General features: G+C 41.4%; 1 protein-coding gene across 15 annotated transcripts in view; it reads left to right on the top strand.

Moving 5' to 3' along the window:
- Nucleotides 1–13,380, top strand: part of EMID1 (EMI domain containing 1) — a 50,764-nt gene that overhangs the window by 32,807 nt on the left and 4,577 nt on the right. For 13 of the 15 annotated variants that reach the window (XR_001599329.2, XM_016164361.2, XM_016164359.2 and 10 more), the window contains 2 exons: nt 7,632–7,676; nt 12,585–12,669. Coding sequence is in view for 14 of the 15 variants with exons in the window: in XM_016164361.2 (XP_016019847.2) it covers nt 7,632–7,676; nt 12,585–12,669 (130 nt within the window). In the remaining variant the exon portion in view is untranslated. The remainder of the gene's footprint in view (nt 1–7,631; nt 7,677–12,584; nt 12,670–13,380) is intronic. The other 2 variants (XM_036221261.1, XM_016164367.2) reach the window with 1 other exon arrangement.

Here is a 13,380-nt window from a genome sequence, read left to right as displayed (position 1 = left end):
TTAGCAGGTTGATCATGATGTGGGTGTGTAGGATCCTGCTTTGGGTTCTCTGAGATTCCTGGGTTTGCTGGGGTTTTTGTTTTGGTTGGTTATTTTATTTAATTAATTTAAAATATTAAATGTTAATATAAAATTTAAAATTAATTTAAAATAATTAAAATTAATTAATTTGCTGGGTTCATGTCAAAATGGAGCAGCAAGTAGAGAGAATTTCTGCATATATCATATATACTCCCTGTCCCCACACATGCACATCCTCTATCACTGTCAACATCTCCCTCCACAATGGTACATTTGGTACAATTGATGAAAGCACATTGACACATCATTATCACTCAAAGTCCACAGTTTACATTAGGATTCTCTCTTGGTGTTGTACATTCTGTGGCCGTTGACAGATGTATAATGACACGTGTCCATCCTCATACAGAATAGGTTTACTACCTTAAAAATCTGTTTTCTGCCTGGTTATTCCTTCCTCCCTGCTAACCTCTGGAAACCACTGATCTTTTTACTGTCTCCTTAGTTTTGCCTTTTCCAGAATGTAACAAAGTTGGAACCATACAGTATGTAGCCTTTTCAGATTGGCTTCTTTTACTCAGTAATATGCATTTAAGTTTCCTCTATGTCTTTCCATGGCTTGAGAGCCCATTTCTTTTTGGCTCTGAATAATATTCCATTGTATGTACCACAGTTTATTTATCCATTCACCTACTAAAGAACATCTTGGTTGCTTCCAAGTTTGGCAATTATGAATAAAGCTGCTATAAACATCCATGTGAGGGTTTTTGTGTGGACATATGTTTTCAATCCATTTGAGTAAACACCAATGAGTGAAATTGCTGGATCATATGGTAAGAGTATGTTTAATTTTATAAGAAACCACCAAACTATCTTCCAAAGTAACATACTATTTTGTATTTCCCCAGCAATGAATGAGAGTTCCTATTGCTCCACATCTTCACCAGCATTTGCTGTTGTCAGTGTTCTAGAAGTTTCCTGTTCCAATAGATATGTAGTGGTATCTCATTTTAATTTGCAATTTCCTGATGACATATAATGTCGAACATCTTTCTATATGCTACTTGCATTATATATATCTTCTTTGATGTGGTGTCTGTTCAGGTCTTTTGTCCCTTTTCTCCAAGATTTACTGAGGTATAATTAACAATTTGTAATATATTTTAAGTGTACAATGTGATGGTGTATGTATACATTGTAAAAGGATTTTCACAATCAAGTTAATTAACACATCCACACCTCACAGTCTTCTTGTGTGTGTATGTATGTGCATGTGTTGAGAACACTTAAGATTCTACTCTTAGCAGATTTCAATTATACAATACAGTATGATCAATTATAGATACTGTTGTACATTAGATTTTCAGAACTGAAAGTTTATACCCCTTTACTAACCTTTTTCCCACTTCCCAACCCCCACAGCCCCTGGCAACCTGGCAACCACCATTCTACTCTGTTTCTATGAGTTTAACTTTTTAAAAAAATAGATTCCATGTAAGCGATGCTGCACAGTATTTTTCTTTCTGTCCGGATTATTTCACTTGGCATAATGCCCTCCGGGTTCATCCATATTATCACAGATAGCAAGATTTCCTACCGTTTAAGGTTGAATAACATTTTATTTTATATATACATATACACACACACACACACACACACTGTATATATACAAATATATGTGTGTATATATATGTATATGTGTGTACACACACACGCACACACACACACTACATTTTTTTTATCCATTCATCTACCAATGTACAATGAAGTTGTTTCCATTCTTGGCTGTCGTAAATAATGCTGTAATGAACATGGGAGTACAGATATCTCTTAAGAGAGTGATTTCATTTTCTTTGGATATATACCCAGAAGTGGGATTGCTGGATTATATGCTAGTTCTATTGTTAATTTCTTGAGGAACCTCTCTACCATTTTCTATAATGACTGTACCAGTTTATAGTCCCACTAACAGTGTACAAGTGTTCACTTTGCTTCACTGCCTACTAGCATTTGTTATCTCTTGTTGTTTTGATAGTAGACATCCTAACAGGTGTGATGTGATTTCTCACTGTGGTTTTGATTTATATTCCCTGATGGTTAGTGATGGTGAGCATCTTTTCATATACCTATAGGTCATTTGTATGTCTTCTTCAGAAACATGTATGTTTGGGTCTTTTGCCCATTTTTGAATTGGGTTATTAGGGGGTTTTTTTGCTAGCGAATTCTATGAATTCCTTAAATATTTTACACATTAACCCCTTATTGGATATGTGGTTTGCAAATATTTTTCTCCCATTTCATAGGTTGCCTTTTCATTTTATTGATGGCTTTCATTGCTGTGCAAAAGCTTTTTTAATTGGGTTGTTCTCTTAATGTTGAGTTTTAAGAGTTCTTTGTATATTTTGGATGATAGTCCTTTATCAAACGTGTCTTTTGCAAATATTTTCTCCCAGTCTGTGGCTTGTCTTCTCATTCTCTCAATATTGTCTTTCGAAGAGCAGAAGTTTTTAATTTAAATGAAGTCCAGGTTATCAATGACTTCTTTCATAGATTATGCCTTTGGTGTTATATCTAAAAATGTCATTGTCGTATACAAGGTCATCTCGGTTTTCTCCTATGTTTTCTTCTAGGAATTTTATAGTTTTGTATTTTACATTTAAGTCTGTGCTCTGTTTTGAGTTAATTTTTGTGAAGGATGTGAGATCTGCGTCTAGAGTCATTTTTTTTTTCAAGTATCTGTCCAGTTATTCCAGCATGATTTGTGGAGAAGACTGTCTTTGTTTTGCCTTTGCTCTTTTGATCAGTTGATTGTATTTATGTAGGTCTATTTTTGGGCTCTCTATATTGTTCTATTGGTCTATTTGTCTATCCTTTTGCCAATACCACATTGTCTTGATTACTGTAGCTTTATAGAAAGTCTTGAAGTTGAGTAAGTGTCGGTCCTCTGCCTTTGTTCTTCTTCCCTATTGAGTTTGCTATTTTGGGTCTTTTGTCTCTCCATATAAACTTTACAATTAGTTTATCAATATCCACAAAACAACTTGCCGTGATTTGATTGGAATTTTATTGAATCTATAGATCAAGTTGGGAAAACTGACGTCTTGACAGTGCTGGGTCTTCTGATCCATGAACATGGAATATCTCTCCATTTTTTGGTTCTTTTTTGATCTCTTTCATCAGTTTTATATAGATTTTGTACATATTTTTGTCAGATTTATACCTAAGCATTTCATTTTAGGGGGTGGTAATGTAAATGGTAATGCATTTTTAATTTCCAAATCCACTTGTTCATTGATGGTATATGGGAAAATGATTGACTTTGTATCCTTCAACCTTGCTATAATTGTTTATTAGTTCTAAGAGTTTCTTCGTTGATTTGTTCAGATTTTCTACATAGATGATCATGTTTTCTGTAAACAAAGACAATTTTATTTCTTCCTGTATACTTTTTGTTTTCTTTTCTCATCTTATTGCTTTCGCTAGGACTTCCAGTATGATATCAAAAAGCATTAGTGAGAGGGATATGCTTACCTTGTCCCTGATTTTAGCAGGAAAGCTTTTAGTTTTTCATCATTAAGTATGATGTTAGAAGTGTATCTTTTGTAGATGTTCTTTATCAAGTTAAGGAAGTTCCCCCTCTATTCCTAGTTTGCTGAATTTTTATCATGAATGGGTATTGTTGGATTTCGTCAGATGCTTTTTCTGCATCTATTAATAGGATCATGTGATCTTCTTCAGCCTGTTGAGGCGACAGATTACATTAATTGATTTTCAAATATTGAACCAGACTTGCATACTTGCAATAAATCCCACTTGTTCATGGTGTATAACTCTTTCTATATATCATTGGATTTGATTTGCTATTTGTTGAAGATTGTTACATATGTTCATAAGAGATTTTGGTCTGTAGCTTTTAATGTCTTTGACTAGTTTTGGTAATAGAGTAAATTAGAAAGTATTCTCTCTGCTTTTATCCTCTCAAAGAGGTTTTAGAAAATTGGTATAATTTCTTCCTTAAATGTTTGGTAGAATTCAGCAGTGAATCCATCTGGGCCTGGCGTTCTTTCTTTTGAAAGGTTATTAATTATTGATCCAATTTCTTTAATAGGTATAGGCCTATTCAGATAGTCTATTTCTTATTTGAAAGTTTTGACAGATTGTGTCTTTCAAGGAATGATCTATTTGATTTAGGTTATCAAATTTGTGAACAGAGTTGTTCATAATATTCCTTTATTATCTTTTTGATGTTCAAGGGGTCTATAGTGATGTCCCCTCTTTCATTTCTGATATTAGTAATTTGTCTTTTCTTCTTTTTATTAATTATCCTGGCTGGCTAGGGGCTTGTCAATTTTATTGATATTTTTAAAGGACTAGCTTTTGATTTTGTTGATTTTCTCTATTGATTTTCTGTTTTCAATTTCATTGATTTCTACTCTAATTTTTATTATTTCTTTTCTTTTGTTTAATTTGGGTTTAATTTGGTCTTTAACTGCTTTCTTAAAGTAGAAGCTTAGATTATAGGTTTTGGATCTTTCTTCCTTTCTAACATATATGTTCAGTGCTATAAAATTTACCACTAAGCACTGCTTTCACTGCATTCCACAAATTTTGATGTTTTATTTTCATTTAGTTTAAAATATTTTAAAATTTATCATGAGATTTCTTCTTCGATCCATGTGTTATTTAGAAATGTATTGTTTAATCTCCAAGTATTTGGAGATTTTTCAGTTCTCTCTCTGTTACTGATTTCTAGTTTAATTCTATTATGGTCTGAGAACAAACATTTATAATTTCTAATCTTTTAAATTTGTTGAGGTATATTTTATGGACAAGAATGTGATCTAACTTGAATGTTTCATGTGAGCTTGAGAAGAATGAGTAATTTGCTATTGTTGGACCAAGTGGTCTATAGATGTCAATTATATCTGGTTGATTGATGGTATTGTTGAGTTCAACTACGGCCTTACTGATTTTCTACTTGCTGAATCTGCCCATTTCTAATAGAGGGTGTTAAAATCTTCAACTATAATAGTCAATTTATCTATTTTTTCCTTGCAGTGCTATCAGTTTTGATCTCATGTGTTTTGATTTTATGTTGTTAGGCATGTACATGTTAAAGATTGTTGTCTTCGTGGAGTATCGATCCATTTATCATTATATGTCATCCCTCTTTGTTCCTGGTGACTTTCCTTGCTTTGAAGTTTGCTCTGTCTGAAATTGATAACTGCTCTCATTTTCTTCTTTTTCTTTCTTCCCCCTTTAATTCCCCTTCCCTTACTTCCACCCCTGACCTATGGATGTTGCTGCCTCCCTTTTAAGAACTGGATCTCTGAAGGCGGGAGCGTCTCCCCTCCCCCCCCTCCCCCCCCCACGCACACACACTCGATGCGCACACCCGGGGCCTGGTGCCCCTGGAGCCTGGTACCCTTGGTACACTTGGGGGGCCTGGTGTACCCAACACACTCAGGGGGCCTGGCACACCCAGGGTATGGTCCGTGGCTCCACCTGGGGCACGAATCCAGGACCTTCTGCGTGTAAAGCAGACATGCTAACCACTACACTATGGAGCCACCCCCTACTCTCATTTTCTTTTGATTAGTGTTAGCATGGTATATCTTTTCTATCCATTTGCTTTTAATCTACCTGTGTCTTATACTTAAAGTGGTTTCTTGTAGACAGCATATAGTTGGGTCTTATCTTTTTAGCTACTGTGACGATTCTGTCTTTTAATTGACATATTTAGACTATTGATGTTTAAAGTGATTATTGATACAGTTGAATTAATATCAACCACATTTATTACTGTTTTCTATTTGTTGCCCATCTTTTGTTCCTCTGTTTGTCTTCTACACTTTTTCTGCCTTTTGTGGTTTTCATTGAACATTTCATATGATTCTATTTTCTCTCCTTTCATAGCATATCAATTATATCTTTTTAAACTTTTTTGTGTGTGGTTTTCCTAGAGTTTGCAATGTAAATTTATAGCTAATCCAAGTCTATCTTCAAATAACGCTATACTACATCGTGGTTAGTACAAATACATTACAATAACCAAGTATTCCCAATTCTTTCCTCCCACTCATTGTAGAAGTGCTGTCATTTATTTCACTCCTACATAAGCAAATGTGGGAGGGGCTTATCCACTTCTGCCCAAAACTGGATCCTCTTGAAATGTTTAACTCTCAAAAGTTGTCCACACTGAGCCCCAGTAATTTGTCAATTAAGTTTAATTATAGGTTTTCGTACCTGGCAGTGGTTCCCAAAGAGGTTTTAGCTCCAGTAAATTCTTCCTCTCTGTCTCTGTAATTTGGAGGGGGGCGGGCAGTGGTTTGCCCTGTGACCTCACTTCTTTGATAGCTTTAATAAGTGCTGTTGATTTTTCAGTTTGTTCAGCTTTTTACTTATTGTTAGGAACAAATGATGACTTCTAAGCTCTTTATGTGCTAGACCAAAAACTAGAAATCTGTTTTGTTTTGTTTTTAAATCAAATGTGAAGGGAAAAATTAGTTAATATTTCTTTAAACATTTTTTTCTGTTCCTGTGCTCTCTTCTCCCTTTTGCATTTCCAGTTATACTTACTACTTGCCCATGAGTCGTTGAGGTTCTGTTCATTTTTTTTTAATCTTTCTTCTCCCTATGCTTCAATTTGAATTATTGTATTGATTTGTCCTCAAGTTAATTGATTCTTCTGTTATAGCCAAACTTCTGTTAATCCCAGCTAATGAATTTATAATTTTAAATATTATCATTTTCAATTCCAAGATTTCCATTTGATTCTTTTTTACAGTTTTCACATCTCTACTGAAATTGCCCATCTCATTACCTATTATATCAATTCTTTAATGTATTTATTATAAATATTTTAAACTCTGAGTCTGCTCATTTCAACGTCTGGGTTGGCTATGGATCTGTTTCTACTGACTGATTTTTCTCTTCAGTATGGGTCACATTTTCTTGTTTCTTCATATGTTTAATATTTTTTATTACATACATGGACAATACAGACAATACAGTGAAGGGAATCTGTTATATAGTGAAGGAATCTGTTATCTTCCTCTGAAGAGTGTTGATTTTTGGTCTAGGCTGTGGGTTAGACTCAGCTTTGGGACTTCAGGATGGGCAGTTCATAAACTATTCAAGGATTAAAGGGAAGTATTTATCCAGCTTTCACTCCTCTATCACGGCTCCCTACTTTCCAGTATTTCCCCTCAAGGTCCTCCTTCTTTGGCAGTCTTGACTCCATCCTCGGACTCCGCAGGCCAATAAAACTAAAGCTTTCTGCTTGAGCTATTTGTTAGGCTGAGGGGACTGGGGTATAACCTTCAGAGGCAAAGCTATAAATATATGAATTCTACCTAGTACAGTTTCCTTCTTTCAGAGGTCAAATATCCTCCAGTTTCTGGCTGCTCTTTATCACTTTCCATTGCCTTCAAACAGTTGTGTTTTCCCTTTTTATCTAGTGTTAGTCCAATACAAGCTACTCTCTGTCTCTGCCTCTCTCAATCTCTCAGCCTCTCTCAAGATGTTTCTCTCTTTTTCCCTTTGTCCCTTCCTCCTTCCTCCTCTCCTGTCCTCTCTCATGACTTCTATTGTTCTCTCTCTCATTGCAGGGAGAACCTGGCCCCAAAGGAGACCCTGGTGAGAAGAGCCACTGGGTAAGCTCCAGCCCGACACTGACCTCCTGCTGTCCCCTCCTGTCCTGGGCACTCGGGAGATTATTTTGGAGTAGGGGCACCCCAGCTAAAACCCCATTACCACCTGGCCTCCTGGGGAAGGACTTTGACAGTTCTCAGCCCTAACGCTTTCCCCAATCCTGTCTCCCCCAACAGGGCAGGGCCAGCCTTATCAGCAGACTCCACACTCTCTGTCTCTGTCTTTGTCCCTGTCTCTGCCTTCCCTCCATGGCCTTTCTGGGCCAGAGTGACCTTGCCTGTTCCTCCTGGGCAGTTTGGGCTAACCCAGTCCAGACTGCATCCCCTGCCTCCATAGCCCTCATCCAGCAGGGGATAGTTTCTGCTCCCCTATCTACAGAAGGAAGGGAAGCATGAAAACAATATCCACACAGAAGAATGTGATAGGGGGTCTTAGGAAAGCCATGGAGGGAGGCATAGAACTGCTGAGGTACACAGGAGCCTGTGGTAAAAGGGTCAGGGGATCTAGACACTACCATACACATAGGAAATGCATGAAGCATGGGAGGAGAAGCCTAGAAACTGTCATGTACATGGTAAATTAGACGCCGTTATACACAAAGACCGAGAATTAACATGAGGTCCTAGACACCATCACCTACAGAAGACCCATGAGGAGTGGGAGGAAAGACCTAAAAATTCATAAAAGAACAATGGAAAATGCTGTAAAGGAATCGAGAAACCATCATACATAAAGGAATCCCATGAAGAATGGGAAGGAAGGCCTAGAAACTGTCATATATAAGGAGATATAGAGTAAATGAGAAAGGAGACCTAGAAACCACATGTGGGATCCTAGAAACCTTCACAATTATTAGTGATAGTTATAGTGAATGGATTTCAGGACCTAGAACTCTATCCACCCAAGAAACACATTGGAGGAAGACCAAAAGCCCTATGATGCAGGGACCTGGAAACCATCACTGACATAGGGGATATTTGGAAAATGGACAGGGTGAACAGGGCAGATACCCCTACAGAAGCAGCTCTTTTGGAGGCTGGCATTATGCCTCTCTCCTCCAACCCCTTCTGCTCTCCCTGGTGCAGTCTGGCTGGGATATCCTACTTCCTGGCAGGTACTAGTAAATGAGGATGCAGGAAGCACCCAGCACCTGCCTTGCCCTCTCTGCTCCTGATTATGGGGTCAGTGATGGATACAGCCGTGGGAGCTCCCCCACCCTGCACGAGCCCTCCCCCATGTCTTCCCATGACTTCCGGGGCCCTGCTACCTTTCTGACAAGCCTCTCTCAGTTCCTCACTGCCACTGCAGTTTCCCTCCCCTGCTGGCTCCAGAGCCTTTTAGCTTTCTGCCAATATGCACAAAAGCAGGCCTGGGGTTCAGGTAGACCCCTGCGAGCCCAGCCCTCTGCCTCTGCTCAGGCCCTTTACTGGCCTCTCCCAGCACATTTTCCATGCAGCCCAGGACAGATGGGAGAGTTTAGTGAAGTCTGAATTAGACTGGGCAGCCACATCCCTACATGGGAATCCTGGCAGGAGAACAGATGCCAGAACTATCCCAGACCAGGCCTTGAATTCAGGATGACCTGTGGGAGGGGCCCCCAAGAGGTAGCAGGGCCCCTGCCCATCTGCCTCCCCCTCACCCACCTGTACTTCAGCCCCTGCTTGCTGCCTGCCTGGGAGGGGGCCTGTTGGACTGGGGGCTGCATGAGGCTTTGGGGGGTGGGGGTGTAGTTCTGTTGGGGGCAGGTGAGAATGAGTTCCCCTAGGGCTCCTATACACATTCTACCTAGCAACCCCACTTAGCAAAACTTTGAGAGCCACTGGCCTGGCTGTGGTTCAGCAGTGTCACCCAGTGGTCATGGACATGCACTGCAAGCATTCCCCAGGAGTGACTAGGCTGAGCCAACCCATATAGACCAAAGAAAGCTCTGACTCCTTATTCAGACAAGAAAAATTGAGGTCCAGTTCTGCAGATCGAACTGTTGGTAAAGCTGGAACTGAAGCCCAGGTTTTCAGTTCCCACGACCTGGAGAATCAGTTAATATTCCCCCAAGCACCTCTTCGGTGGGTGCCAGACCCCAGGCTAGGCACTGTGGACCTAGATGCAATTTGGACACAAGTCACCACCCTCAGGGTAGTCCCAGTGGGCTGAGAGAGGAACAGACTAGTAACCAGCAGTGACAGGACAGGAGGAGCTCAACTGTGATGGGGGAGGATTTAGCATCCTCCTTGTTGAGGCTTAAAAGATACATTAACCAGGCAAATGGTGTTCGGGCAGAGGAACATCGTGTGCAAATACCTGGACTGGCAGAGTGTGATAGGGAATGGGTGAGATGGAAGTAAAGAGGCTTTCAGGACTTAGGAGGCCATATTGAGGAATTTGAACTTTGTTCTATGGCAGTAGGAAGTCATTGAAATAGTTATGAACGGGGAGGGAAATGATGTGGTCAGATTTTTGTTTGTGGAAGATTCCTCTATTGCCATGTGGAGAATGGATGGGAGAAGCAGAAAGAGACTAGGCTGTCATGGTCATCCTGGCAAGAGACTGTGGGGGCTGGAACTGGGAGGGGGGACAATGAGGATGGACAGATGTCAATGAAGCTAAGAGACATTGGGTGCCAGTTTGGCTGTGAGGGGGAACAAGAAGTTAAAGGAAACACAATAGTAAAGGAGAGCCAGGAGACACAGGCTCGTTGAGTTCTGTCCGTGGAAAATGGGAGATGTCTACTGTGTGGCTGACTGGGAGTGTCCGACAGGCCGGGGATACTCAGGTCAGGCTGGGAAGAGACTGGGGTGTCATCAACACAAAGCAGGCCACCCATCTGGGGAGGGATCCAAATAGCAGAATCATTTTTTACATTTTTCCTCAAGATTTTTATTGTGAAAATTTTCAAAATATGCAGAAAACTTGATACACTAAACATCCTACCCTTCCTCTATAACAGTTAGTATTTTGCCACATTTGCTCTTTCTTTACATATTTACAGACTTTTTTTTTCTAATCCATCTGAAAGTAAATTGAAAACCTCATCTCCATCTCCCCCAGCACATTAGTGTGTATCTCAAAAGACCGTAGACATTCTCCCCAAGAGCCACGATACCATTGTCACACTTTGAAAGGTGACATTAATTTAGTGAAATGATGCCATTTCATATATAACATGTACAAATTTTACCAATTGTCCAAAGAATGCTTTTTATAGCTGTTTTTTAAAAAATGTCTAATCAAGATTGATACATTACATTTGGTTGTCACATCTCTAGACTATTTTAATCTAGAACAGGCCCCCTGCCCTTTTCTTCTCTCTCTCGACTTTGCCTTTTTATAAATGTTCCACCATCTAGATTTACCTGATTGTTTCCTCGTGATGAGATGCAGGTTAAATACTCTTGGAAGGAGCACTTACAGGGGATGTGGTACCCTCTTACTGCATCTCCTCAGGAGGCTCATGTTGTCAGCTTTTCCCACTGTCCATGTCAGGAGTGGCTTAACATAATTTTTGAAGGTCATCCGTTTTTAGATCCTCCTCCTGTAATACTTGAAGAGGGATTACTTTGATGTTCAGCCTGTGGTGACCCTGTGAACCCTAGGCCGCAATGGCCAATCAGTGGTCTGAGGGTGGCCCAATCCATGTGATGTGGACAGGACACTGAGATCCTAACAGACAGTCACAGCAAGGCCACAGCAGGTTCATGGACATGTTAGGAAGTCTCTCAGTTGTTAGGTATTTGGAAGGGAAGGGGGGTAGAGGAGAACAGCTACTTTAAAGTGATGGATTATAATTGTAGCAATATGCATAGTATATGTCATCCCTTCACTTAAGTCCATACCGAGTAAAGGACACAGAGAGATTTGCTGTCCTGGTGCTCTGTTGGAATTAGGATATCTACAACCCAGAAATAGCGTAAGTCTGGACCAGAAAAGAAGAATGAATGAGGGAGTGTAGAGTTTGGGCAAAACCATGGACCCTATGCTGGGCAAGGAAAGGATAGACAGGTTGGGAGCAAGTGGAGGTGAGTGCCAGCTGGTGGTCTCCGGCATGACCCCCAGGCAACAGCTGGCACTGTTTGGGAGTGGGGAGTCCCAGGTCAAGGAGGCCTGGGGAAGGAGGTGGCTTTGTGGGCCCACTGCCATATCTCTGGACCTGGGCACTGGAGATGCTGCTTAGACAAGAGGGTGTGGCTGAGGGCCGGGCTCTAGGACCTGGTGTAGTCAGAGCCCAAAGTGAGAAGGGCTGGAGAAGGGGCACTAGGGCCTGAGCCTCAGCTTTGCCAGTATTTTAAACATAGCTTCCCAACAGTGATGCGACTCAAACATATTCTAATTTTACTTATATGCATTCATTTGGATGTGAATGGAAAGGATATCAGTAAGTAGTAGCCTTATCCCACTAAAAGAGTTAATTAGGGTGAGACTAATTAGTATTTAAGGCAAAAAGTGTGTCGATTTAAAGAATATTAAGTAAACAGGAGTACAGGTGGTCCATAGATGTGGCAGGAATCACACAGGTGATGTGAGAACAACTGGTGTCTGTAAAGAGAGATGGGAGGCGGGGCTCTGTGGCAACCTGCAGGGAACATTATGTGGCAGGTTCCCTGGCAGGCTCTGAGACAGTAGTGCTTCTCCTAAGGATTGGTGTCCCTTGGCCCTTAGTGCGGCAGGATTTGCAAATGTGTGGGGAGAAAGAAGTCAGCTGGGATCCATCAGGACTTACCAAGGGGGCTGCTTCTGCCTGCCTTGTCCCCCTCCTGTCCTCTCTTGGTCTTGTCCCGGCTGTCCATGGGCCCTGGGCTGTGGCAGGTGGTACAGGCTGCAGTGCATGTCCAGGGTGGGGCATGGGCCACCAACAGGCTTTGCAGGGTCCCCTCCCCTGCCCCCTTCACGGCTGCATCTGTCTCTTTCCTCCGCAGGGGGAGGGGTTGCACCAACTACGCGAGGCTTTGAAGATTTTAGCTGAGAGGGTTTTAATCTTGGAAACAATGATTGGGCTCTATGGTGAGTAGAGACAGACAGACGGACAGACAGCCCAGCCCCTGCCCACCAGCCTTCCCCAGGCCCTCCAGAGTGGAGTTGCCTGGGCCATCATGAGGCTGAGGAGGTGCCTGCCCCAGGCAGGTGGGGACCTGAGAGGCTAAGACTACCCATCCCTCAATGGCTGGTCCCTCCTCCACAGGTGAAATGGAGCCCTAGAAACCTGGGCCCCACTTCTGTGGTCAGACCTGGGCCTCCAGGCATCATGGGTAATACGGTTTTCAGGAACCAAAGGTGACAAATTTCGAGTTTGGAAGAAATTATAGGCAATGAATCCAAACTCCAGACCAGCAGGGGATTTTGGGTAACAGAGCCAGACTGCAATAGTGCAGGGTATTACGAGTAATAAAGTCAGAGCCCAGGCCCACTGGAGGATTATGGGTAATGGCTCCAGACTTCAATTAGGCTTCAGCTCTAGAGAAGAGGCCCACAAGACAATAGGTCATGGAACTAGATTCCAGAAGTACAGGGGACTGTGGGTGACAGAGCCAAGCTTAGGCCCCAAGGGACTCTGGGTAATATACCACCCACCAATTCAGATTCCTACCTTGCCCATAAGCCCCACAGGCTCTCACAGGGTGGGCCCTCCTGGCCCCAGCTATTCCCCTGACAGTTTCAGTTCCCCCTCTGATACTCCTAAACTGCCCTGCAAGTTCCTTTAGGGGCCTAAGAGAG

This window comes from Rousettus aegyptiacus, unplaced genomic scaffold (assembly GCF_014176215.1).
Source record: "Rousettus aegyptiacus isolate mRouAeg1 unplaced genomic scaffold, mRouAeg1.p scaffold_m13_p_5, whole genome shotgun sequence".
Taxonomy (NCBI): Eukaryota; Metazoa; Chordata; class Mammalia; order Chiroptera; family Pteropodidae; genus Rousettus; species Rousettus aegyptiacus.
Note: the sequence above shows the minus strand (reverse complement) of the source record. Positions and strands in the feature narration are given on the sequence as shown.